Source organism: Candida margitis, assembly GCF_024628925.1.
Source record: "Candida margitis strain CBS 14175 chromosome Unknown scaffold73, whole genome shotgun sequence".
Classification (NCBI taxonomy): Eukaryota; Fungi; Ascomycota; class Pichiomycetes; order Serinales; family Debaryomycetaceae; genus Lodderomyces; species Lodderomyces margitis.
In genome coordinates, this window is record NW_026261731.1 from 10,717 (window position 1) to 37,206 (window position 26,490).

Below are 26,490 nucleotides of genomic sequence, written 5' to 3' on the forward strand. Positions count from 1 at the left end.
TTTTCTGAATTCAAGTTACTCCAATCTTTTTAAGGTGAAAGCATTGTGGACTTGGTGGTATATTTACATGAACGGCTGTTTAACACAAGCTAATAATGTAACCAATCTCAAACGGCAAAATTTATTTATACCATGCATTATCATACTGGTGCCATGAGTACAGACCGTATTTTTTTTCAATCTCAGCCCATTTATATGCACAAGATGTGAAATGACGCGTTTGCGATTGACAAGGTTTCCAACTTTTGACGATGCATTGAACATTGAATATGAGCAAATATTGAAGTAAAATAGGAAGATAAAGAAGAGCATAGGCAACGAAAGTTTAAAAGTTTTCGTTTGGTGGTTGTTTATTTACACTCAACCGTTTCTTGGCTTTTCTGCGTGTGCAGAATTTTTTAGCTGCTGGTGCCATATCTTGATTAGACGAATTCGTCAATGTTTCGACAAATCTCTATGAGCCATCAGGTATCATAATTTGTTGTTCTTGTGGTGTGTGTCTTTTTGCGTGGCATTTTGTGATTTTCTTTGACCAGATTTCAACTTAATTTCAACACATTCATTATCCCGTCATTTACTTGTCATGGTTTTATCGGGGCATGCTTTTCTAGTCTATCAGTGTAGACATAAAACAAAACATGACGTACAATTAAACGTGGAACAATATTGCCAACACGTCCAACATACTTGGTTTTTTTTATTTTTTTTTCATTTAATTGGGGGAAAAAATGGATTGCGACAATTGTCGCGTCAAGCCGCCTCATTAAGGGATTCTTGCATTAACTTTGCCTAGCGCAGGGTGTTACCCAAATAGAGAGTGTAGATTAAAAGGTGGGCTCATTTTAATTAAACATAAGCAGTGATTCGTGTCAACGTTAGCCTATTTTGGTGCAAATAGAGACGACCGCAGTTTGGTTTTGAACTTCTTTGGAAGGTATTCTTTTTCGACAGCTGCGGCCCTTTATGTACAAAATGGTATCGTGCTATGATATTTTGTACAACAACTCTGGAATTGAGACCCAATATTGTTCAGTAATCATACCATTTATTATGAGCAACACTTAGAAGTGCTTCTCATGCACCTGGATGCCAGGATATTGTTTCAGAATAAAATGTGCCTACAGGGTCCATTTACAGAAGCAGTGACAAGCTTTTACCTATTTCTTTTGTATGTACACTTGAATGTGTCTTGGTTCAGAAAAGGAAATGCAATTGCTATTTTCGGCGCATTGACGAAAAATCTTTGCAAACTTTTGATTGCAAAACCACAAATTTGTAAATTTGGGTCTATTTCTAATGCTAATTGCTCCAGTGGCAATAAGAAAAGTGAAAAGCTTATTTCTCATAACAAATAACCTGTCAATTATAAAATAAAACTAATAACATTTTGAACAAAGTATTGCAACTTAAATCCAAAATAGACCGAAAATAAAATATAGCTCGTGAAGAATGATTTAAAAATAACCTCAAAAAATACTGTAGCAAGTAGTACTGTGTATTTCAACAGTAAAATTGATAAACCGAAACAAATTAAAAATATAGATCGCAAAAAAGGCCGTGTGGTAGCAAAAAATCGACCCATATAAGTAGTGTGAGCAAGAAACAAAGTGGAAAAAAATTAGTTGCACCCGATAGCATATGGCAACAGCTTTCTCAGGGTCTAAGCAATGAAAAAATGAGCAATAAAAGCAAACTTGTGATTGACGATATCTTCAAGGTCGATGCTGACCCCTCATACGTAGTTGCTGTAGCAGTGGGAGCAGTAACATGAGCGTAAGAACTGCCAACTGTAGTAGATGTAACTGATCCTGTTCTTGTAGCACTTACAATACCAACAGCTGTAGGGTCTTCGTTGACACTGAGTAAGCCTCTTGTTTGTGACATCATTGTGGATTCTGCAACACCCACACTACCACCAGAACCAACAGCTGAACCAGCAGATAAACCAGCACCAGCTCCCAATGATGCAACGCCTGTGTTTTCTTCTCCTGTTTGACCAACAGTACCAGTTCGAGGGATGTCAGAGCAAGAATTGCTGACGTCAGTGGGGGAACTATCTCCAGAAGTAGCAACAACCGAGCCAATTGGGAAAGACAACACAACACCAGGTCCGACAATGGGCTCAGAATCAATGCTAGAACTAGAAACTAGATCTCCTGAACAAGTTCCGGTCTCTTGTGGCCCTCTCATATCACTCTCATTACTTGTGGCCATTCCTGAAGTTGGGCCAGGTGCAGATACCTCAACTGTTCTAACGCTTGCAATAACCGATTCACTTTTTATACCAGTTACACCATCATCTGTGCTGACAACTCCAGTTGTTACACTCTCAGTGCTCATAATATTTGAAGATGTACTAGGATCAGCACCCCCTTTCGATGCTGATACTGTAAGCCACGAACTTATCCGGTTAGATGGCCCTTCGGATACTCCAATTGTTCCACTATAAGGGATATCACTAGAACTGGAATTGACCCACCTTGTATAAAAACTAACCTCTGACGATATCCTATACGTTATCAAGGTGGTGTGCGAAGTACCTGACTGCGAGACAAGGCCTGACTCGGTTTCAACTGATCCGTCTGAGTGGGTCGTGGTCCACGTCTTGGTGAACTCAGTTTGAACAGCTGGTTCGAAAGTGCTCAACGTGGTGTACGAAGTGCCTGACTGCGAAACAAGGCCTGACTTGGTTTCAACTGATCGGTCTGAGTGGGTCGTGGTCCATGTGGAAGTAAACTCAGTTTGAACAGCTGGTTCGAAAGTGCTCAACGTGGTGAACGAAGTGCCTGACTGCGAAACAAGGCCTGACTCGGTTTCAACTGATCCGTCCGAGTGGGTCGTGGTCCACGTCTTGGTGAACTCAGTTTGAACAGCTGGTTCGAAAGTGCTCAACGTGGTGAACGAAGTGCCTGACTGCGAAACAAGGCCTGACTCGGTTTCAACTGATCCGTCCGAGTGGGTCGTGGTCCATGTCGACGTAAATTTGGTTTGTACTGGGGGTGGTATTGTAAACAAAGTGCTGAATGAAGTGCCTGATTGTGTTACTAATCCTGATCCAGTCTCCAAAGATCCATCTGCATGACTAGTTGTCCATGTTGACAAAAACAAAGAAGTTGGCGGTTGGGGGTATCTTGTTACAGTTGAAGTGGTAAATATACCATTTGTATTTGTGCTGATGGCTACAATGGCGTTGTCGGTATAGATGGAGCCCGCGGATGTTGTTGTCAATGTCGTGGTGTATGAAGTCGCGTCAATTCCCGGAATTGCCGGAATAGACTTGCACGGTTTACATTCCACAGGTAATCCCGGGTTTGGGACTGGACCATTGTACATGACGGAACCCAAATCAGGACCCGGCAAACCTGGAGCTTTATCTGTTACAACTGAGAACTTGGTATCGTTGTAGCCAGGACCAATTTTGAAATTTTGTACGTAGTTACCAACGTATAATGTTAAAATCTCAGTGGTTGCATTATACAACCACGGATTCTGACCAGACTTGGGATTATAAAGTGTAGCAGCTAAACCGATTTTGTTGGAAACGCCATCAACTTGTCCAAAACCTTTGACTGTGAAGGTCAAAGGTGTGACTGATCCTAATGCAACAATGGATGTAGAACCATCTGCCAAATAGAAAGTTTGATTTGATGAAATTGTTAAAGCGGTATTTGAAAAATAGAACGAGGAATTAGCTGTAGCTGTAACGCAACCAGTACCAAGTACATTGGCGGTTTGTAACCAAAGCTGGTTAAAGAAACAAATTTGACCATTGTTGTTTGCAGTCAATCCATGATTACCCAAGTAAACAACACCAGACGTTCTCTTCTTTTGGTACAATTGGATCAAACCATAATTTTGCCAATTGTTTGCTTTCATGTAAACAGTAGTTGCGGTGTCACCAGAACCAGATAAAAACATGTCACCGTTGTTAATCATCGACTTACCCATGATATCAAAAAAATAGTAAGCAGCACCGGTGATAGCATTTAAAGAGATGACACCATCATTAACAATGGAGTAAGTATCCCCCAAGAGTGTGGCTGTCAAGGAAATTTGCAGAGACACACTGGACACATATAAAGCAGCACCAGGTTCAACGTTGACGTTGGAAATAAAACTTGTTATAGCGTTATTGACAATAGACCAAAACGCCCCAGAACGTATAGTAATATCCTCATTATTGATGGTAATTGTCCCTCTATCAATCTTGTCTTTAGTAATATCTAAACTCCAAACTGTGGAGAGTAGAAACCAGGCAGAGAATATCACTCTTGAGAATGCTCGCATTGCAAAGATTTGTTGTCTCTCTCTTGATGATGATGATTAAAAGGCAGCAAAGGTGAAGCAAAAGCAAAAGTTTCTTTGTGAAGGTAAAATAATGGTTTGTTCAAAAGATGGTTTACTTGACTATTTATACTACTTTTATACGCTTGGTAGACTTTCAAAAGTATGGGTATATATGCGAAGAGTACTTTAGCCGCTTCTAGTAGTACTTCATTTGTGGCAGAAACATAAACGATAACTCTAAAATAAAACTGAAAGTTGTTCGAGTTTTGCAGCCAGAGGAAGAAGAGAAAAGACAAGACACAAAACCATAAACTGTCCAAAGAAAGAAGTAGAATAGAACCTTAGTGGGCGGACAAAGATTTTAAAAATGAATAATGCAAAAGTCAAAAGATAAAATCTGGTCACTATCGTACTACATTATTACAGGGTTCAAAAGTGACCTTCAATTTTCTTTCAACTTTTAGTGAATCTAATCCTCATTTATTTATATGGGACGTATGATAAAAAGAATGGTCACGATATTAGAGAAATGGCACCCACCAACGGCACTTATCATACGAGTAACTCTTAGAAAAGAAAAATATATTGAATTCAATTTATGTAGATATTATCATAGAGTATTCATTGGCCAATACTTTCAAAAAGTTGGACCACTTGAGCTTAATCTAACTCTATCATCAAAATGCAACATTAACCTTCATCTTTCCTTTGATTGCGCCATAATATTAAAGTTTTGTCTCAATTTTAAAGTTCAACTCTCATAAAGTTTAAAAATTTTTCAAAAAGTAAGAGCATTTAAGATTTCTAAATCCCTTGAATACTTTCTTGTGGGTCCCACATTATATACAGAATACAGGGTACTGATCAACATTTTTATAAGTGTTTGGCGATATGTTTCACTTACGCAAGCATGGATTTAGTGGTAGAGTATTGCAATAAATAATATTAGAGCACTATTTAAACAATCTGGTAGGGGATGTAAATGTTCTTCTTTTGAAAACTTTGCTGAGAAGGATCGTTTGGGCCAATTTTAGTAAAACTTTTTTTAAGACTCAATTTCACTACCCTTTTTGGCCTGTTCTTTACAACTTTGAATCCTTGTGTTTAACCTAAACATTTACACTGAACTCCTGTAAGTGGAATAACTTTTATATATACTTTAATTCCTATAGAACGTCTGTAAGCAAAGCATCAGAATTTACTTTGAAAATGGAGGAATTGGCAAGATACTGACTGTTTACAAACTTTTCCTCGATGAAGATAGTGTAGTTTAGTCTACTTAAATTCATTCCCAACATTTCGTTTTAAGTTGTTAGACACTATAACCACACTGCATTTCTCTATGATTGTAAATTAAACTGTTTAGTACAAGCAGATAAAATCTCTTGTCCCTATATAGCAACCTTGTGGTTCATTTCAAGAAGCAGCAGTACAACTAAGTCCTTCGGTTTATTCATTGAAACTGATCAATGTTCGGGTATGCATGAAACTTTTACCCCAAGACTGACAAGTTTGAACCTTTCTTGGCGCATTGATACATTTTATTTACGGGATTTCCTTGTTGCAATTGTGTCAACAACTCTTTTAATAAAGAAGAAATGTTCTTGCATCATTAGTTGGTCATTTGATGAGATGAAATCTGATTCATCGCCATACATTCTTTTACCCAGTGGGGCAATAACAACTATTGCAGAGAGTTCTAAAGTATTGCCTCAAGTCTAATGCTTCTTGGCCGCAAAAACTACTACCTAAATGAAACAGGAAGCACTAGCATTATCCACCTGTCTTCTCTTTATTGCCTACATAGGACACATAATAGACCCTTTTTGATTCTCACAGTTTGTTTCTTGCGCAACAATAAGTGTATGTTCGTCAATAAAGCTAAACTTCAGCACAAATGGAAATTCAGAAGCAAAAGGAAAAGTTAAAGTTGCCTGTTAGAGCAACCAGGATTTTGATTGGATAAATTGATAATCCAGAAGAAGCTTCAAAGGGGGTTTTTGTTTTCGAATGCAACACCTAAAAGCATTGTTGAAAAAAAAAGACAAAAAAGAAAAGAAAAAGAAAAAGAAAAAAAAAATCGAGCCATATTCACAACATTTCTTCGCTTCTATTTTAGATCATGCATTTCCGCTATACCAATACAGTATACTGTAGTTTTCCTTTTGTTGTGAATAACAGACAAAACTGTAATATACAATTGACCTTCAAGAGTGGTTATTTTAAATTGGTCAACACGTCTAAGGGTGGTGCTGAAACTTTATCAGACGACTATCTTACGATATCTGAAGCTTCTAATAAATGCAACTATTGAAAGATTGCCGTATTAGAAAGAACCCTTTTCCAAAAAAGTCAGAATGTTTTCCTCTTTTGTTCTGTTTTGCGGATGTACCAGAATAAACCAGGGTGAAAAGAGATCTTTAGCCAATAGTGATGATTGAGTAAATCTTTCAAGAGTGAGAAGTAAAGTTGGCATTTAACGAAGAAAGGATTAAATGGTGTTGCATTATTCAGCAAAGAAAATTGGTTGTCCTGCAAGATACCCACACTATTATTTTGGGTGATGAAAATTATTCACTAGTAAGATCCGCGACATATCTTGATTCTGTCATCATTGTGAGTCTCAAGCTTGGTATGAGAACATCACCTTATTTTCGATGCTTTTGAACTTTTCATTTTAAAGTAAGCCCAAAAAGGACATTAGCAAAGTTTACCCAGGGTTCAATTTAACCTCTTTCCTTCTTTCTCTTTCCTTCTTTCTCTTTCCTTCTTTCTCTTTCCTTCTTCCTTTCATCTTTTCATCTGAGGCATCAGATTTAATAAAAACCATTTGATATTTTAGTTCATATACCAACGAAGTCCTATAAAATTTTAGTGCTAACTAAGCAGTTGTAAAAGTGGGTCGATCTCAAGAATTTCTGTTTTCAGGTATATGCGAGAAGCACGTTGTACAGAGAAGCTAGATGTTAACAAACTTTAACTTTATCCAACGCTACAAACTTCTAATAAACTTCTAAAATGTATCTGCCCTCCTCTTTCATGTCTTCAACCACCTTGGCAACGTCTTTCAATTCCTCACCTACGAGCTTAGCACCATTTGAAACAATATCCTCCAAGCAAGCAGTAATATCAGGAACTGGCCATGTGGGACCGCACAAATAAAAGGATCCATTCTTGTTCACAATTGCATCAGTCAATTCGTCAATGGACTCCCTAATCTTATCTTGGATATAGATTTTTTGGGGTTGATCTCTAGAGAACGCAGCACCAATGTGAGTCAATAACCCTGCATCTCTGTAAGCTTCCCATAATTCACCATAAAGATACTCCTCCTTCTTATGTCTAGATCCCATGTAGAGGTATATTTCACCAATTTCGTGACCCTGCTGTTGTTGCCAAATCTTCTCCTCGATGAAAGCTTTGAATGGAGCCAAACCAGTTCCCAACCCAGACATAACAATTGGCTGTGTTGTTAATGGTGGCAACTTCATGACTGAGGGTTTAACACTAACAACTAATTCATCACCAATCTTCAAGTCAGACAAGTATTTCGAACAATGACCATACCTCAATCTTCCTTTAGGGTCAACCCAATCAACAACAACAACTAGCAAGTGCACGGCGTTAGGGTGAATTTTCTGTGACGACGCAATTGAATATTCCCTTCTCTTTAAAGGTGCAACAATCTTCACCAAGTCAGCAAATTTTGGTCTTGTCGATTTGAACTCTTGCAAAATATCAAAGTATGAATCAAAGTTAACATCTTGTCTCTTTTTCAACTCCTCGGCTCCTTCTGCACTTGCTAATTTGATCAAATTCTCCTTCTCCTTCACGTCGGATGCAAATTCTGCTAATGACTCATAAAATCTCTTGGGTGGCTTACCCAAAAAGTCAATGGACTCGCTCAAGATTTGCCTTGCTGATCTAATTTCAACCAATCCTGGATCCTCTTTGTTGGTTATTTCAACAAGGGAGTCTCCATCAACGTTGTAAAACTCGAGGAAAGCTTCAACTTGTTCGGAATTGTTTCTTCCGTGAATACCCAACGCTTCACCAATTTCGTATTTCAAACCAGTTCCAGTGGTATCGAATTCAATGTGGAAAATATTTCTCGAGTATTCAGCTGGTGTCAACCTCTTGTTTTCTTGCACCTTGACGATAAAATTCTTGACTGGCAAATCGGGTCTCAAATCTTTATTAAGATTGAATGCTTCTGGGAACACAACTTTTTGCGCAATGTGTTTGTGGAGGGTGTTGTTAACTTCTTCGGGTTGCTCGAGTGGCACTCTTGGGTTTGCAAACACCGACGTCTCGGTTACAAAGAATGGAAGTGGTTCGATTTCCTTTTCTTGAGAAGTTTCCTCAACCTCTTCATTTTTAGTAGAAGCTTCCTCCTTCTCATCACTCTTCTCCAGCTCAGGCACTTCTTCCTTCAAGTCTTCCCACTCTGGCAACACTTCAAGAGGAACAATTGCATTCTTCAAATCTGCAGCCTTGATAAAATTATCCAAAACAGTTGCCAATAATTCTAATGAGCCACCATTTGCTTGCAATAACTTGTTAACAATATAATCTCCCAATTCGGGCAAGGTTGCTCTCCAGAATGCCAACTGTAACAAAAGCTCAGAAGTTAAACCTTTGGTGCCATTATTGGTTTCATCCAATGCATCAACAACTGTAAAATCGACAGCAATGAGCTTGTTATGGTTCAAAGCCAATGACTTTTTGAATTCAATGGGTAATTTTTCAACGTCAATCAGTTGTTTCTGGTTGATATAGATGATCGTGGCTCCGGGCTTGGCGGTTGCTAAAATATCATAAGAGTCCAACAACGATAAATCTTCAATGACAATAACATCTGCTGCATCAGCAGTGCTATACGATCCGGTTGTTGAAGTAATTTGTGAAAAAAATACACCACCAGATTTTGAATTGTCGTATTTGTTTCTGATTGCAACATTTTTTGAGTCATCCAAAGACAAAGAAAGAGCCAACTTGTCAACAGTATCAACAACAATACGATCGTCTCTGCTCCAAAACAAATATTGCCCCTCGGGTGATGTGTTGGCAGTAATAATTTGATCCTTTGGCTCGCTGTTGTATGAAGGTAAAATATTCTCAATCCTCACACTAGTATCGTACTTGGAGACTGTCTTTGCAATGGTAATTGGAGTCCAGTCAAAGTCCAATGGGTACCTAAACTCTTCAATTGAGAGTGAATAGTAACTATTACCCAAGAATAAAGTAGCAGTGACATCAGCCTTCAACTTGTCATTCTCTGAATTCAAAATCACCAATTTTCCAGCTGATTCAGGAATAATCAGCAAAAACTTGTTTTGATTAAATGGAAGTGGGACTCGAACTTGAATCAAGCCAATTTCTTCATTAACAACGTTTCTCCATTGCTCATTGACATGAGTTCCATAGGCAATAAACACGGTCCTGGCGTTTTTACCTCCAATATACTCAAACTGAGAGTAATTTTTTCCAGTGAACTTGTTTAACAAATCGAAAGCGGCATCAATGCTGAGATCGGCTGATGGAGCTGAATCAAGCAAATTTTGATACAATTGACCAATTTCCTCAACTGATAAAGCGTCACCAAATTTTCTAAAACTTTTAGCAGACTCAATACCATCAAACAAGAAAATCGAGGGTCTACCTGTTGCAAAAGCGTAAAAATGGTTCAAGATGGCCAAATGTTGACTCTCATTACCAAATTCAGTAGAGGTAAACACTGGAAAATTTAAATCTCTGGCTGCATTCAAAACCCTTCCATAGTTTGATACTAACGCATTCTCAACAAAGTCAACTGCTGAAACATTCAAAGCTAATGGGGCCTTTTGTCCTAATAAGGAGCTTCTCATGTAATCAATACCACTAGCACCTAAAATGGTTGAAACCGGTTGACCATGTGTTCCATTCCTCTTGAAATAGCCCAAAATGGCATTAGAAGCCCCTGATCTAACTTCAAACTTGTTGTAAAATGGGACTATTCCAAAAGCATTGGAGTGTTGGTTGTGCAACCAAACTTGAATATATGAGTCAAGTAAGTTTTCTGCACCAACAGTCTCGTAGCTGAAAATCTTTGAAGCAATCGCATAAATAGTTTGATTGATGAGAGTTCCAGCAGACGTGTAGGTTGAACCTCTGATCAGTTTTGGATCAGTTGTTAATCCAAATGGGTTTGAGGTGATTAATCTTGTAAGGTTGGAGCCGCCTAAACTAGCTTCACTAGCGGTACTACCACTTGGGCTCTTAGGCACTTCCTCATTTAGCAAGTGTGGGACCATCTTCAGTATCTTTGAATGATAATAGCTATCAGCTTTGTCTCTAAAAACATGGAGAAAATGTTTTCGTGGTGAAAAGTTTACCAAAGATACTTTTTATCAATATTTTTCAATCTTATCACGTGCAATCAACTAATTAATATTAAAAATTTACAAAATTTCTTTTTTCTGCAAAATCGTCAGGCGTGGGTTAATCAAATCTACCGAGGAAGAGAAATGCGTAGTCAATGGCAAAAGAGACGGAAACCATAAATGCATAGTACCAAAAGGATCTTCTGGTAATAAGCTAAAGCTGGTGCATCTATGTATTTTGTCTCTTCTTATATATCATAAGGAAGCGCGGAATGAATGCAATAGTTTAAAGAACTGAGGAAATCATTATCTCTGAAAGCGTTTTATTTTTTTTGCTGCAAAATTGTGTAAAACAGTTTCAACTAAGGAAATGTATATTCTCTTATATTTTAAAAACATTTCGTATACAAATGAAATATTTCAACAAATGATATGATTTTATCTAAGGGCGGAAGGATTCACTATCAATTAACAAAAAAGAGAGAAGAATAACCTGGACTTATTTAACTCGAGTGCTATCTCAAACATAGCCAAAAGAGATGATTTTGTTGAATTTGCAACTGTCATCAGGATCAATACAAGAATGAAAAATTACTAGGACCCAAATAGCTGTGCAAAAGCAACCTTTAGAAGTCAATGAAGAAGTTGGAGGCAGTGATATATCTGGGAAAAATCGTTTAAATCAGCTATTCGACAACAGTTAGTTTTGTATGTGGCAAGATCACGTGAGCACTACCTCACATGTTTATATTGGCTTTCTCAGCCTAATGACCCATAGAGAAATAGCCTACGGAAAGACACAGCTAAACAAGTAAAATAGAGTTATCTAATACACAATGAAATGAATATAATGAGTCAATCTTCTCCGCGACTTGAAAGCACAACGTTCATTTAATTAAGCCACTAACTTTTTGCCCTAAAACAGCTCATTTTCTTTTCTTATTAGCTCCTGTATTCAACGAGCTACCTCCCACGCTAGGTTTCCTTCTCTTCTTAGGCTCATCATCGGGGACTGTTTTTGGCGACGGTGAGGACACATCTGCCTCTTTCTTTATTGCGGAGTTGTTTGTCGTATTTCGCTGCTGCTGCTGCTGTGAATTTGGATTCATATTCTGAGCTTGTGGATTTTGCAACTGCTGTTGCAGGGGGAGAGGCGACTTGCCCTGCATTGTTGTTGATGATGACTGAAAGTTGTTTCGAGCAGAAGCCATTTGGTTTTGAAATTGAAGTGATTGTTGTTGTTGCGGCTGAGCACCAAACCCATTCACAAATGTTCCTCTAGCCATTTGAAAATTTGTCGGTATTGTTGCTTGAGGCGTGGTTAGGAGAAGTTCCAACGCTCTTTGAGGAGACTTGATATTATTTAATTGACTGAAATCCATTAATTGCTTCATGTGGGTCAAAATATCTGCAAGTTGCAAGTGTCTAGTATTGGATTTACCCAATCCAAAAGTAGAAGTATTATACACGGTTTGGGAATCACGATAGACGTCATTCACCGACTTGCTTTTCATTGGCAGTTTGCTCAAAAAATTCAAATTGATTAAGCTTTCGTAGGTGATGCAATTCACATCTATCCATTCAATGCGCAAGTCTCGACTCATTAGAACTTTGACATTTCCATTTAGTTTCGATATAGAATTATCTTCGTACATTAGGTTGATTTCAAGTTTTGACACAATTATAATTGATCCATTATTTAGTACTTGGAATTTCATCCCTGGTAGAAATATGGAAAACCTTGAAAATTCTGAATTCGCTACACATTGGGAAAAAAACCTAGGTGCCGTAGTTGTGTTGAGTTCAAAGTGGTTGGCTGGACTAGAATCATTTACTCCTTTACCAGCCAACTTTAAAAACCCAAAATTTAATCCAGTTACTTCACTCAACGTTCTGTCAAACTCGCTTGTTATTGACTTGGAAAAATTTAATCTCAAAGTTGAATTGGGTAAAAAGTAGGCTGGCGTGATTCGTTGCCAAAATTCAACACTCCTTAGGTTATCATGAGCCTCATTACTCAAAAAATCAATCAAGTCAAGCACACGCATGGTTGCAGCATTTCCCAAGTTTCTTTTAATTATGCGTGCATTAAATTCTTGCTGCATTTGTTCAGTAGAAGTTAAAACTGGCTGCTGCTGTTGCTGACCCTGACCTTGCGGGAATTGTCTTTGAGAAGCCAGCACAAAAGCTGAATTTCCATCACCGCCACCCAGGTTAAACTGTGGTTGAAATGGTGCCTGGGGTCCGGGTTGTTGAAACATTATGCCTCCTGGTGTCTGCTTAACCTTTGCTTGGTTTCCTTGTTGTTGGTTTAATGTTCGACTAGAGGCAGCGTCCTTCCCCAGAGCCTTCTGGTTGTTTGACTGGTTGATAACTGGTGACAGGGTATTCCCCATAGCCGGTGTATGACCCTGTGAGTTGCTACCTGAACTTGTTTGCGCAGGAGGAACCTGCTGTGATACGGTTCGTGTTGCAGGGACGGGCATTCCATTCAAAATCGCACCGTTCGGTTGCAAGTTCTGTGCATTCATTGGAACGGATTGTAGACTAGCTGTGCTTCCATTGTAGTTTGTGTTTCGTTGTAATCCAGGTCGAGAGGTGTTGGGGACATTGTCATTGTTTATTTCCATCTGATGAACTGGATTGCTGTTTGATTGTCGCAAAAGCTGCTGGGCCGGTGTTTTGTTCAGTTTCTGCTGTGGAATCCCATTTCCATTTCCTTGTAATTGTTGTGAATTATTTAGTTGTCGTTGGAATTGCTGCACTTGATGCTGCTGCTGCTGCTGCTGTTGTTGTTGTTGTTGAGGTGGTGCTTGTATACTAATAGTCCCGTCAGTTTGTAACGGTTGTTGAAACTGATTATGTGGCGTTTGAGCAAACATCTGCTGCAGGTGCAGCTGTGTATTGGTGTTCATCAAATGGGTGTGTACGGTGAATGTCAGAGCACGTTGCTTCTGTTTCGCTTATCGAGGGTTGGTTGAAGATTTTAAATTTTCAATGTGGATTTTGTCTCTCCTTGGCACTGTTTTGTTTATCATGACATTTTTTTTTTCTTATTTTTATTTTCTTGGACAGTATTTCTAAACTGCGATAGCTGTGGGAGAAGCAGGGGGTTCATTTTCAGACCTACAAAGTAAACTGGTGTAATTATCATATATAAAACTTACACTACTTATAAGCAAGTACTGAATTACCATTCAAAGAGATTGTGTTGTTGACATACCGAATCAATGCGGGGTGGTTCAAAGTTGCCCGCCTTTCCTTGTAAAACGATGTTGGTTCTTCATCGACCCCCACTGATCCCTCTTTATCCTCAGCTATCGTCTCTCTTGATTTTGTCGCTCTTCTCTTCAATAGTTTGTTCAAAGTATCTCTCTTTTCCTCTTCCAACATCTTATTCTTATAATCTTGCCTCTTTCGAGCATTCTCTGCCTTTCTCAACGCTATTTCTTCCTCAGTTTCTTCCTTCACCTTTTTCTGCTTTGGCTTCTTCCCGCTAGCGTCCAACTCGAAATACGGGTCCTCGATTGCACCCACTACCTCTGTATTAAGTCGCGCCCTTTGCCTCTCGGTCATCTTGGATACATCATTCACGGTATTCGGATTGTATTCCTCCTCTTCATCTGTAAGTATAAGTTCTGGATCTAGGTCTTGATGTTGCAGCTTACGTTCTGGCATCGGTTTTATCTTTATTTTCTTTGAAACCTTTGGTAAAGTCTCTACATCGGTCAACTCTTCGGAAAAGCCACCATCTTCATCGTCTTGGTAATAATTGACCTGCCTTTTACGCGTATTTCTAGAGCCTCCCGGTGCAGATTTACCCAAAGACTTTTCCTCTTTCTTTGTGGGTGGCTTGATTTTAATCTTTATTGACTTTTTGACTGTCCCCGATTTTGACTTTTTCAAAATTTCCCCAGGTTCATCCTCTTCATCATCGTTTCTTGGTTCCAAATCTTCGTCCATATCCGAGAGCTCATTTTCAAAGTTGGTATCCATATCGTCTTCTTCATCCTCATTACTCAGGGTTGCGGGTTCGTCATCCAAACTATTTTCCTCTCCTTCTTCTCTCAGATCATCTTCACCACCACCTACTGGTTTCCTTCTTCTTCTTTGAGATACAGATCTGGATGCTGTGTGTTGCGGCTTGTAGTCATCCTCTTCTTCATCGTCATAGTCATCAAGGTCAGCGTTGTCATTCGAATCAGATTCTAGTGGCGACTCTTCTTCAGCAAAATCCGCATTCGAGTCTTCTTCCTCTTCACTACTAACGATAATTTTTGATTTGGCCATTCTTGGTCTCTAATAATTGATGGTTTTAAAGTGGTGCAGCCAGTCTAAGTTTGATACTGACAAGAGCTTGAGTATGGTTCAAGACACACAATAACATTTTTTTTTCTTTGTCTTTTTGGACTCTAGAGTTTCATCATAAGAGGATTACGAAAGCCAAAGTAAACATCGTATCAATTAATATTATCTATATCTTATACTCGTCTACTATATTAAACTTGTCCACTCATATACAATCCCTTAATACTTCTAATTTCGTTTTTTGTATCGACAACAATGTTTCTTTTCCTAGCTTTACCCCCATTTGGTCCAGCTTCAAGACCAGTATCCAAAGTGAAAAACTCCTGGTCATCAAAATATACCAAGTCAGACTTATTTTGCAAATCTTTGACGGCATAGTTGACACCTTTATAATTACTGAAATTTTCCATCGACCAGTGCTTCACATAAGTATTGAGCAAAGACGACATTTTCACCATTTTCTGATGTAGTTCACCTTGTGACAATCTATCCTCTACTGCAGCCAGCTTGTCTGGATGTGATTCAGTCTGAACTATGGCATCAGCATGTAATTTTCCATTTCTTTTAATGGCAACGATTGGTATATAGCTCACTTTAGTGATCATTTTCAAGTAAATTTCTCTCAAGTTCAGTCTCATGGTTTCGAGGAACTCTAACCTTCTGGAATTAGACGTTTCCAACAACGGTTTGACAATGAAAAACCCCACGAAGTATGACACGATCAATGCAAGGGATCCACCATTGGTTAATTTGAGAAGGTATGTCAAAAGACCAGATTTTGACTTTGTATTCTTCAAGCTGTAAGTAGACGGGTCATACGCTGACTCTGGGATTGTAAATTTGGGAACCGACATGTTGTGTTATCGTCAAGAAATGTGTCGAGGGAGCTGCGTTGCTTTCTTTTTAAAAATCTGCGGGGCGCTCAGACTTTAACCGTGGTATTATCATGCGCTACCAGAATGATTCAATATCACACACAAGTCAAAGAAGCAGTGTGCTCGGCATTCACACAATGGGTTTTATTTATTCCACTTTAGTCTATATACATACTAGAATTGGCTGTGAATTCTATTATAATTTTTGTTCAACTCATCATCGTCCTTACTCGTCTTGCCAGAGGTTTTATATCTCTTTCGGTCCTTTTGTAACTCGGTACCACCACGGATTTTTGACCTTATGATAGTCTGGTCCCTCTCCTGTCTTTGAAAAATCTTTCTCTCTTTTCTCTGACTCATCATTTCTTCGTCAAGATCATTTGGTACCCACTTGCTTTTCAAGATACGCCGTATGGCTTCTGGTGATATGTGGAAAAACTGAGCCAAGTCTACTGTTCTATACTGTGGAAATGTTTCTTTGAGCTCTTTTACTTTGATCATCTCTTGTCTGCTAAGTTTCCTCTTGGGGTTCCAACGGTCGTACTTTGATTTTTGCGTTAATTGTCGTTTGATCCAAGGTGGAACAGTGTGGTTCGGGGAGTCAGAAGTTTTCCTTGACAATTCTGCCAATTTCATTTCCTCTAATAAAGTTTTTGGTTCATACTTGCTCTTGTTGTTTGTTGACGGTAGACTCTGAGCATAGGAACCACTAGCCAATTTCGTAGGCTCGTCTTTTTGAATATTATTGGACCTGAATCTGCACAGAATAAGGCATAATGGATTTCGAGACGTCCTCAATAAAGCATATCCTAAGCTGATATAGGCAGCAGAGTAACTTATCGGTAACATTTTAGAGCCATTAAGTGAATAGATTTGAATAGAATCAAACGGGGCAAAGAGAGAGAGAGAGAGAAAGAGAAAGAGAGATTTATTTTGATGAGCATTGATGCGGACTGCATACAAAGTTCCAAGCAAAGAGAACCAAAAAAGTTGATAGAAAAAAGACACGGTTTAAATTACAGATTGGGAACGCATTGACAGACTTACTCACATCGTCACTTACAACAATCAGGACCACTCAAAGGATGATACTGGATAATCAATTGAATACCATTGCTTTGACTTTTGGTTTTGCTTCAATAATCTTGATATTGGTATATCATGCTATTTCCACCAACATCAACAATCTTCAACAAAAAAAGGTACAATAGAGGAAATGAAAGTTAGGCTTGGAGGTACTTTGAAAAAGAGGGGATCTAAACGAGTATATTGACATAAAGAAAGGATTGTATAAGAAGATTAATAGATATAAATGAATAAGTTTACATTTACTTTCATATCTTTGCTAATGTCTCTGGAGCTGAACGCAAAGTGCTGACATTGAGTGTGATAACGGAGGTTGCTCCATCTTTAAAGAGATGTCATACGGTGGGCGTGATTCAAGAGAGTAAGAAACTTTCTGCTTAAACAGATAATCCTTCTGGATCGAGACTAATCTTTGATGATAAACAACACAAAAACGTGGCACGATATTGAACTTCCACGTTCATCCCTCAATATTATCAAGTAGAAAAGGGGGAACTACGTAACTAACAGTAAAAGAATATCAAAAATTGAATACGTTTATCATTTCACTTGTCCATCAAATCTGCTATACTTAATGCTAATGCTAATGCTAATGCTAAGCGTAGAATGAGAATTAATAATCTCTCTGCATATATGTAGACCAAAATAAATTAAAAAAATAAAAAACCAAAATAAAGAAAATAAAGAAGAACAGCGAATAAATGACAAAATTTTATTAAAAAAAGAAAAAAAAAGAAAAGGCGGGTAAATGGGAAGAAGAAGAGGAGAAGAAAAAAACGATCTATAGACAATACAACGGTTAACTAATACACTCTTTGCTTGACTTATTTGATATCTTACTGTTTTTCATCATCAACCCCAAATTACATCCATCGCTTTACAAACACAGTAGAAGAAAACACTTCTCATTGTGCTGAAGTTTTTCCCCCATATTGCTCACAGTTTGCATATATTATTGATACACTGAAGTTTGTGTGTGACTCCTATTTTTTTTTTTGTTGTCCACTATCACCCACTCACATTCGCTATAGTACCACACCATAACTAATCATTAGCACTGTTGTCACATCTTCTTAGTTTTAAAACATAGATTGACATAATACAAGCTTTTCCTAACAACAAACAAACAAGAGAAACCTTTCAAATGATGGATAATACACAGACAGGAGTACAAGATTCGACTGCGGATAATAACTCATCAACCAACGCAAATAAGGACGTGTCTATGGTTGACGTAAGTAGAGTCCATGGAGAAGGTCAACCCATAAATAATGACACCAATACCACAGTTGAACCACAGCCAGTAAGAAGAAAGTCAACCTTGATTCTAACAGATGATGCTGACCCGGACCAAATGAATATAGACAAGAAAGAGACAGATCAAGGCGGTGATGAACAAGAGGAAGATAGGATGCATGTTGATAGTTCGTCTTCGAACCTACAAGAAAACAATCAAGGGGTGCTGGAGAGGCACCCATCACAACCACAACCACAACCACAGGATCAGAATGCTCCATCACAACAACAACAGCAACAACAACCATCTCAGTCTTTAGCCCCACCACATTCAGAGAAAGCAATCACAGTACCGGTGGATATTCAGTGGGTGCAACGTGGTGAAAAAGTTTATGTCACTGGTTCATTCACTGGGTGGAGGAAAATGATTGGGTTGGTGAAACAACCGGATGGAAATTTCGTGATAACTTTGGGATTACCAGTGGGTACTCATAGATTTAGATTTGTTGTTGATAATGAATTACGATTTTCTGATTTTTTACCTACAGCCACTGATCAAATGGGAAATTTTGTCAATTATATTGAAATCACCCCAGAAAATGTTCAACAACATTTGGATGAACAATATGGAATACAGGAAGATCATCCAACACTACCACAACAACCGCAGCAACAACCACAACCCCAACAATCACCACAGCAACAGCAAGTGCAACCGGAAAGACGGAGATCAGTGTCATCATCTATATCCAGTCGAAGATCATCAACGTCACGTTCAAGAACAGATTCAATGTGGCGTCTCACCAATGATGATGATGATATGGGTAATGGGTACTCAAGATATCATGATAATGAAGAAGACGATGGCATTGAAAGAAAATTTGAATATATAAATGATATTCCACCAATCTTTACTGATCCAAAAGTAATGGAACAATATTATGTTGCTATAGAAAAACAATCAAGATCCAATAGTGGTCAACAACAAGCATGGTTACACCCTCCACAATTGCCACCTCATTTGGAGAGTGTTATATTGAACAATTTCAATAGTAATGATAATAATTCAGGTGCACTCCCCATTCCCAACCATGTTGTATTGAATCATTTGGCTACAACATCTATCAAGCATAATACATTGGCAGTAGCTTCAATTGTGCGATACAAGAGGAAATATGTAACACAAGTTTTGTATGCTCCTTTATAAGAAAAAAAGAAGTAGTAGTAGGGGTTTAATAGATATAAATGAATCAATCAATTGAAGTGATTTTTTACTTTGTAGAGTGATATAGTTTGAAAAAAATAGGTGTTAAAAACTAAATACTAGGATAAGCTATAAATTATTCACCAGTTTACCTTTAGAAATCACGTCTGTTTGATGAACCATAGGAGTCATCATTGTCATTGTCATATCTGTTGCTTCCTCCAGATCTGTTGGACGATCCATATGAATCATCATTACCGTAAGAGTCATTGCCTCCTCTCTTGTTTGATGATCCATAGTTATCATCATCATTATTACCAAATGAGGATGAGTTTCCACCTGATCTGTTTGAAGATCCATATGAATCATCATTACCGTAACCACCACTTCTTGTATTTGATGAACCATAAGAGTCATCATTATCGTTACCAAATGTGTTGCTTCCTCCAGACCTGTTGGACGATCCATATGAATCATCATTACCGTAAGAGTCATTACCTCCTCTCTTGTTTGATGAGCCATAGCTGTTGTCATCATTGTTATTGTTGCCAAATGAGGATGAATTGCCACCTCTGTTTGATGATCCATAAGAGTCGTCATTATCGTTGCCATATCCGCTTCTCTTGTTGGAAGAACCATACGAGTCGTCATTATTTCCACCACTACCAAAAGAAGACGATCCATAGTTGTCATCGTTGTTGTTTCCAGTTCTGGATCCACCGTAGCTGTTGTCATCGTCACCACCCCTTTTTTCTCTATCGTCTTTACCAAATCCAAATACCATTTTGTTTTCTTTTTGTTTGCTAAGCTGCTTTGTTCAATTGAATTTGTCAAAAGAAAAGTGTAGGAGGGAATACCTTCTTATATTTATAGTATAATAATTAATGGGGGAGTACTTGAAATTGCATTCAATACAAAAATACACGTTTCAATTGCTCCTTTGTCAATTTGCAAAACAAATGACTTTTTTCTGTTTCATCGTCTCCTCTAATTTCATTATACTACTACATACATTACGTATTCCCTCCTTTTTTAGTGTGTGTCTTTTTTAGTTTCATTCTTTCTCTTGTGTGAGTTTTGTGTATTTATCAATGTATTGTGTGAACAACGTGTGTGTGTTGTGTGTTGACGCAGTGAAGGAATAAAATAAAAAATAAAAATAGAAACAACGATTTTTTTCTTGAGGGGCGGTGTTTCTTATAATGTGAATCAAAGGAAAAACTGCCTACACTTGTAACTTCAATGCACCAACAATTTTATAATACACGTCAGATATAGGTGTAGTTTTAGAACTGACCTGTCTCCATACTCTTATGATTTGATGTAAAACCACAATTTCAAACAGAAGATTGAAAGCTGTTGAATATTTTCGTTGACACAAAACAGAATTTCATATTCCATGCTCGGAGGAGAGAGACTATTGTGGCTTTTTTTTTTAAATTGGGAATTGGGAATTGGGAATTGGGGATCGTGCCTGTGAAGGGAGAAAGAGTGTGTTTAACTTTAACCACCGTGCACTGTGTAAATTGTGCATAGCCCAATTACCCTTCCTTCTTCCCCCAAGACTTCACGAAACAGTGATTAGGTTGACTCTACAATGCTTCATTCTTTTACTTTCAAAACAACAACAGTTCATCTTTCATCATTCTATGACGTCAAAAGCATTAAGAAAAAGAAAGGGAGTCAAATAAAGTTTCAAGGGGGGAAAGGGAGGAGAATTCAATTATATGCAGGATTTTTTTTGTTTTCAAATACGACCCCCCCATCCAATTATGTTCAGTTACGCATCATCAAAAGTAGTTTCACGTTATCTCTTCCTCTCTCTATAAGTGTATGCATGTATGTATGTATATATGTATGTATGTATGCCTGTACCCGTGTCGGTGTACTTTGTATTGCTTTTTGGACTACAGTGTGGTCACCAGTCATGGATATAACTCACTTATGGACGCGTAGAACTAAAATTCCGTTGAATGGATAGAGCCTCTATTATATATATTGATGGTTTACCTACTCAGCTCTTTGACGTATGCTAGATAGAGGTTAAAAAATGAGTTGCAAAAATCTCATGGTTGAAAGCGTTCTGGAGATGTATGAGGGGAGTGAGTAAGAATAATTGGGTGTCGCATGAAAGGGTTGAAGAATTTTTGACGCGAATTATGTCACTGCAACTGATTCAAAGTTTTGATTCTTGTGACGAAGAGAATAGTGATTTTTCATGTTTGAGTGTGCAGAAGAATGTTTTGGATTTAAGATACAGGAACTTAGAGTTGAGTATGGAAGGACCGAGGATGCTTGCCAAAATTGAGGACGGTATAGTAGAATTAAAGACTAAATTGGCGGCATCAGAGGTACTTATTAATGTTTATTCAACCATACTTGAGATACATAAGAAATGTGAAAAGCATAAATTGAGGTTGTCGACCAAGCGAACTCAAAAAAAATTCATGAAACTACTATCGGAAAATACTGAGTCAGTGAAGAGGATTGTTAGCATGAAAGAATCAAATCAAGGCTATGAATTTGAGATGGAACCTGAATCACAACCTGATCTTGAAAAGAGTAATTTGGAAGAGGGAATTACCAATGGGACATTAAATCCAAAGAAGAAGAATAAGAAAAAGAGAAGTAAAAAGCATAACGCATGAGGTTGAGTGTTGAATGTAATTACAAGTTTGAAACTGGTATCATTGCTACTGTTGTTGCTGCTGCTATTGTTACTGTTGGTGCTGCATTGGTTACTATTGCTATACTTTTGGCTACCATATTTATATTGAGCCCATTATTTTGATGGTAATGTCATGCAATGAAATTTTCACCCTGTGTAGGTTGATCTCTCAGGTTCGATGTAGACTTCAAACGTGTTGGATTTGCTTTGCTCTTGTTCACTATCAAGAGTGCCAAAAATTTCCCTTTTTTGAAGCTCAAGTTCGTGTCAGTATTGGCAGGTTGTTGAAATAACAAGCTTCACAACTAGCTACGGTTGGATGTTTTTAGGTTGGGTGCAAAAAATTTAATACATTAAACAAAATTTGATCAATTACACGTCCTTGTCGCGAAGAAAGAAGAAGAAGAAGAAGATCAAAGAACAAAAGAAGAAGAAAAAAAAATTTAGTACGTGAGGTGGGAAAAATCTACGAAGAGCTAGTGCTAGTCACAACACAACTTCTCTAATCAATATGTCTGTTCAGATATTCAAAGACCAAGTTGAGGAAGATAGAGCTGAGAATGCTCGTTTGTCTGCATTTGTTGGAGCAATTGCTGTGGGTGATTTAGTTAAATCGACGTTGGGTCCAAAAGGAATGGACAAGTTGTTACAAAGTGCTAGTAACCCCGACCACTCGATCGTCACCAATGATGGAGCCACTATTTTAAAGTCTATACCATTTGAGAATCCAGCAGCTAAAGTATTAGTCAATATATCCAAAGTACAAGACGATGAAGTAGGTGATGGAACAACTTCAGTCACCGTTCTCAGTGCTGAATTATTGCGGGAAAGTGAAAAATTGATTGACCAAAAAATACACCCTCAAACCATAATTGAAGGTTTCAGAATTGCAAGAAAACATGCAATCGATGCATTGGATAAAAATGCAGTCAATAACGGGTTAGATCCAGCAAAATTCAGATTGGATTTGTTGAATATCGCCAAAACGACCTTGTCTTCAAAAATCTTGTCACAAGATAAAGAACAATTTGCAACTTTGGCTGTAGATGCAATCTTGAGATTGAAGGGATCGACCAACTTGAACAATATTCAAATAATCAAGAAAGTGGGTGGGAAATTATCTGATTCATACTTGGATGAAGGATTCATTTTGGAGAAAAAGTTTGGAGTAGGCCAACCAAAAAAAATTGAAAATGCCAGAATACTTATAGCAAATACATCAATGGATACCGACAAAGTCAAAATATTTGGTGCCAAGTTCAAAGTTGATTCGACTTCTAAATTGGCAGAATTGGAAAAGGCAGAAAAAGTCAAGATGAAAACCAAGGTTGATAAAATTAAGAACTACGATATTAATGTTTTTATAAACCGTCAATTGATTTATGATTATCCTGAACAATTGTTTACCGATTCCAAAATTAACACCATTGAACATGCTGATTTTGACGGTGTTGAAAGATTGTCCTTGGTTACGGGCGGAGATGTTGTTAGTACTTTTGACAATCCTAGCACTACAAAATTGGGTCGTTGTGATTCCATCGAGGAAATTTTAATTGGTGAAGATCCATTTTTGAAATTCTCTGGAGTTGCTGCCGGAGAAGCTTGTACTATTGTCTTACGTGGTGCTACTGATCATGTGTTGGAAGAGGCTGAAAGATCATTGCATGATGCGTTGTCGGTATTGTCGCAAACTACCAAAGATACCAAAACTGTATTGGGTGGAGGCTGTTCTGAGATGCTCATGGCTAAAGCCGTTGACGAGGCTGCAGCCAACGAGACTGGCAAAAAAGCCCTTGCTATCGAAGCCTATAGTCGAGCTTTGAGACAACTACCTATCATTTTGGCAGATAATGCCGGATATGACTCAAGTGAGCTTGTTACAAAGTTGAGATCTGCTATATATAATGGAATTTCAACGTCTGGATTAAACTTGAATGAGGGTATTGTTGCTGATATGAGAGAATTGGGTGTTGTAGAGAGCTACAAATTGAAAAGAGCAGTTGTCAACTCGGCAACTGAAGCAGCTGAAGTGCTATTAAGAGTAGATAACATTATCCGTGCCAAGCCTCGTACTGCCGATAGAAACCACTAGTGATAGAGCTTTAATATAAGTTGATCGCAAAAATCTTTTTCCAACATCTCTCTCTCTTTCTAGCTGAATGAGTACTGATCCAAAGTGGGATTAATCCCCCCTCCCCACAAACCAACTTCTAAACATTTTTACTTTATTTTTTTTTTCTTTTGGGTTGAAAGCTCGCTTGGCAAAACCCAATTGACCAAACAAATTTGAGCTTTATTGAATTATGTAAGTCATCCCTCACACACACGACAGGGAGTAGAATTCAATGTTTTTCGTACACTCCAAAATAAAAGGAATACAATTTGATAAAGATAGTAATTATAGATATCCATCTTATATCGGATATAATGCTTTTTACACGTATAAGTCTTTGGAGTAAAACAATTGTCGTACAAGAAACAACGGAAGAAAAAAAAAGTTGACATTACGCGAAGGGTTAACTTTTCTCCAAATTTTTTATTTTTTATTTTTCATCATCCAATTGTAATTCACAAACGAAGTCCTTGGGTCAATGATACGATCGATTTGGTTCAGCTAAGCAAGTAGAGAATAGAATAGAATAGATCTTACACAGTGCTAGAGAACCCACACACCACTCACTTTTTATACGCTGCATTCTCATTTAATATAAAAAGTCACACTACTAATTTATTGCTTAAAATTAGAGACATTATTATACCTGAAGTTAGACAATGCCCAAGAACATTACTCCGGCGTCTTCGTACCTTTCAAATGACTCTTCATCAGGAGAAAACAAATACGGAGAAGATATCATCATACCAGCAAAACCCAACGATTATGAAACGCTTTTCCGCAAGTTGGATATTGAAGAGAATGGTAAAATAACGTTTCGAGATTTCACTAAAGCAATGAGGAAACTAAAACATCCTATAAGTGAAAACCGTGAGCTTATGAAACAAGTGTTTAATTCATTTGATGAGGACCAGGACAAAATTATCGATTTCAACGACTTTAAGAAGTACTTGTCAACAACAGACGACCAAATACTAAAAGGTTTCAACAAGATTGACGAGGATAATGATGGGAAATTGAATAAAGCCGATTTTGTCAAGTATTTAAAACATCACTTGAATCTTAACGCAAGCAAGGTCAATGTCGACCTACTTTTCAAACGAATCGACTACAAAAACGATGGATATATAACTTATGACGAGTTTAGGGAGTTTTTGATCTTGATGCCTCGATTACACGGCTCTAGAATACGAACAGCGTACACATTTGTGGTGGAGAATTTTGGTGTCAGTTCCGATGGTGATGTCACGTTAATCAACCAATTTCTCAATGGATTTGGGTTTTTCCTTGCTGGTGGATTAGCAGGGGTAGTGTCGAGGACATGCACCGCTCCATTTGATAGAATCAAGGTGTTTTTAATTGCCAGGACTGACTTGACCTCAACTATCCTCCATTCAAAAGAAGAGATTGCGCGTCAAATTGCCTCGGGTGCTGAACAACATGTTATTGATCAACTACGCGCCAAATTAGCTCATGCCGAATTGGAAAAACATATTCAACTGACAAAAGCAACAACATTAAGGGAAAAAACCATTCGTTCTCCTATAGTGCAAGCAGCAAGAACATTGTGGTTGCAAGGCGGCATCAAGGCGTTCTATGTTGGAAATGGTTTAAATGTGTTGAAAGTTTTCCCAGAATCAGCGATGAAGTTTGGTTCCTTTGAAGCAGCCAAGAGGTTCTTTGCTCGTATTGAAGGAGTTGAAGATGTAACTCAAATCTCCAAAGTATCGACGTACTTGGCCGGTGGATTTGGTGGTGTTGTATCCCAGTTTGCAGTTTACCCAGTGGATACGCTTAAATTTAGATTACAATGCTCTAAATTGGACAGCTCACTACAAGGTAACGCATTGTTAGTTCAAACTGCCAAAGATTTATATCGCGAAGGTGGTATGCGTGTGTTTTACCGTGGTATTCTAGCGGGTGTAAGTGGTATATTTCCCTATGCTGCTCTTGATTTGGGTACATTTCAAACAATAAAGACATGGCTAATCAAACGAGAGGCAAGAAAGTTGGGTGTAAGTGAAGATGAGGTCAAGTTGCCAAATTATATGGTGTTATCACTAGGAGCCCTTTCCGGTTCCTTTGGTGCTACTGTTGTCTACCCCGTCAACTCGTTAAGAACTAGATTACAAGCACAAGGAACTTATGCACACCCATATACATATTCTGGATTCTTTGATGTGTTTCGAAAAACTATTGCCAGAGAAGGGTATCCCGGTTTATACAAAGGATTGGTTCCCAATTTGGCGAAGGTGGCACCGGCTGTTTCAATCTCATACTTTGTTTATGAGAATTTGAAAAACTTGTTTGGACTACATAATACAGTCTAGATATCTATCCTTTTCTTGCAT

General features: G+C 38.0%; 11 protein-coding genes across 11 annotated transcripts; 4 read left to right on the top strand and 7 right to left on the bottom strand. All coding sequences in view use genetic code 12, as the record gives it.

The window, feature by feature from the left end:
• Positions 1 to 1,653: 1,653 nt before the first annotated feature.
• CANMA_000335 (uncharacterized protein) lies at positions 1,654 to 4,287 on the bottom strand (the record flags this gene model as incomplete). The annotated part of the gene is made up of 1 exon (XM_051815513.1): positions 1,654 to 4,287. The coding sequence occupies one exon, from the start codon at positions 4,285 to 4,287 to the stop codon at positions 1,654 to 1,656; it is 2,634 nt and encodes an 877-aa protein (XP_051674020.1).
• Positions 4,288 to 7,289: 3,002 nt separating this feature from the next.
• MET10 (sulfite reductase subunit alpha) lies at positions 7,290 to 10,580 on the bottom strand (the record flags this gene model as incomplete). The annotated part of the gene is made up of 1 exon (XM_051815524.1): positions 7,290 to 10,580. One exon carries the CDS (start codon positions 10,578 to 10,580, stop codon positions 7,290 to 7,292), a length of 3,291 nt encoding a protein of 1,096 aa, XP_051674021.1.
• Positions 10,581 to 11,575: 995 nt separating this feature from the next.
• Positions 11,576 to 13,531, bottom strand: MFG1 (Mfg1p; the record flags this gene model as incomplete). Its single annotated transcript, XM_051815535.1, has 1 exon — positions 11,576 to 13,531. One exon carries the CDS (start codon positions 13,529 to 13,531, stop codon positions 11,576 to 11,578), a length of 1,956 nt encoding a protein of 651 aa, XP_051674022.1.
• A 286-nt stretch (positions 13,532 to 13,817) lies between these two features.
• CANMA_000338 (uncharacterized protein) lies at positions 13,818 to 14,939 on the bottom strand (the record flags this gene model as incomplete). Its single annotated transcript, XM_051815546.1, has 1 exon — positions 13,818 to 14,939. One exon carries the CDS (start codon positions 14,937 to 14,939, stop codon positions 13,818 to 13,820), a length of 1,122 nt encoding a protein of 373 aa, XP_051674023.1.
• A 209-nt stretch (positions 14,940 to 15,148) lies between these two features.
• PEX17 (Pex17p) lies at positions 15,149 to 15,811 on the bottom strand (the record flags this gene model as incomplete). The annotated part of the gene is made up of 1 exon (XM_051815556.1): positions 15,149 to 15,811. The coding sequence occupies one exon, from the start codon at positions 15,809 to 15,811 to the stop codon at positions 15,149 to 15,151; it is 663 nt and encodes a 220-aa protein (XP_051674024.1).
• Positions 15,812 to 16,006: 195 nt separating this feature from the next.
• CANMA_000340 (uncharacterized protein) lies at positions 16,007 to 16,681 on the bottom strand (the record flags this gene model as incomplete). Its single annotated transcript, XM_051815568.1, has 1 exon — positions 16,007 to 16,681. The coding sequence occupies one exon, from the start codon at positions 16,679 to 16,681 to the stop codon at positions 16,007 to 16,009; it is 675 nt and encodes a 224-aa protein (XP_051674025.1).
• Positions 16,682 to 18,062: 1,381 nt separating this feature from the next.
• Positions 18,063 to 19,361, top strand: KIS1 (Kis1p; the record flags this gene model as incomplete). The annotated part of the gene is made up of 1 exon (XM_051815578.1): positions 18,063 to 19,361. The coding sequence occupies one exon, from the start codon at positions 18,063 to 18,065 to the stop codon at positions 19,359 to 19,361; it is 1,299 nt and encodes a 432-aa protein (XP_051674026.1).
• Positions 19,362 to 19,512: 151 nt separating this feature from the next.
• DDR48 (DNA damage-responsive protein 48) lies at positions 19,513 to 20,142 on the bottom strand (the record flags this gene model as incomplete). The annotated part of the gene is made up of 1 exon (XM_051815589.1): positions 19,513 to 20,142. The coding sequence occupies one exon, from the start codon at positions 20,140 to 20,142 to the stop codon at positions 19,513 to 19,515; it is 630 nt and encodes a 209-aa protein (XP_051674027.1).
• A 1,375-nt stretch (positions 20,143 to 21,517) lies between these two features.
• CANMA_000343 (uncharacterized protein) lies at positions 21,518 to 22,006 on the top strand (the record flags this gene model as incomplete). The annotated part of the gene is made up of 1 exon (XM_051815600.1): positions 21,518 to 22,006. One exon carries the CDS (start codon positions 21,518 to 21,520, stop codon positions 22,004 to 22,006), a length of 489 nt encoding a protein of 162 aa, XP_051674028.1.
• Positions 22,007 to 22,537: 531 nt separating this feature from the next.
• On the top strand, positions 22,538 to 24,118 carry CCT2 (chaperonin-containing T-complex subunit; the record flags this gene model as incomplete). Its single annotated transcript, XM_051815611.1, has 1 exon — positions 22,538 to 24,118. The coding sequence occupies one exon, from the start codon at positions 22,538 to 22,540 to the stop codon at positions 24,116 to 24,118; it is 1,581 nt and encodes a 526-aa protein (XP_051674029.1).
• Positions 24,119 to 24,798: 680 nt separating this feature from the next.
• On the top strand, positions 24,799 to 26,469 carry CANMA_000345 (Ca(2+)-binding ATP:ADP antiporter; the record flags this gene model as incomplete). Its single annotated transcript, XM_051815622.1, has 1 exon — positions 24,799 to 26,469. One exon carries the CDS (start codon positions 24,799 to 24,801, stop codon positions 26,467 to 26,469), a length of 1,671 nt encoding a protein of 556 aa, XP_051674030.1.
• Positions 26,470 to 26,490: the final 21 nt, after the last annotated feature.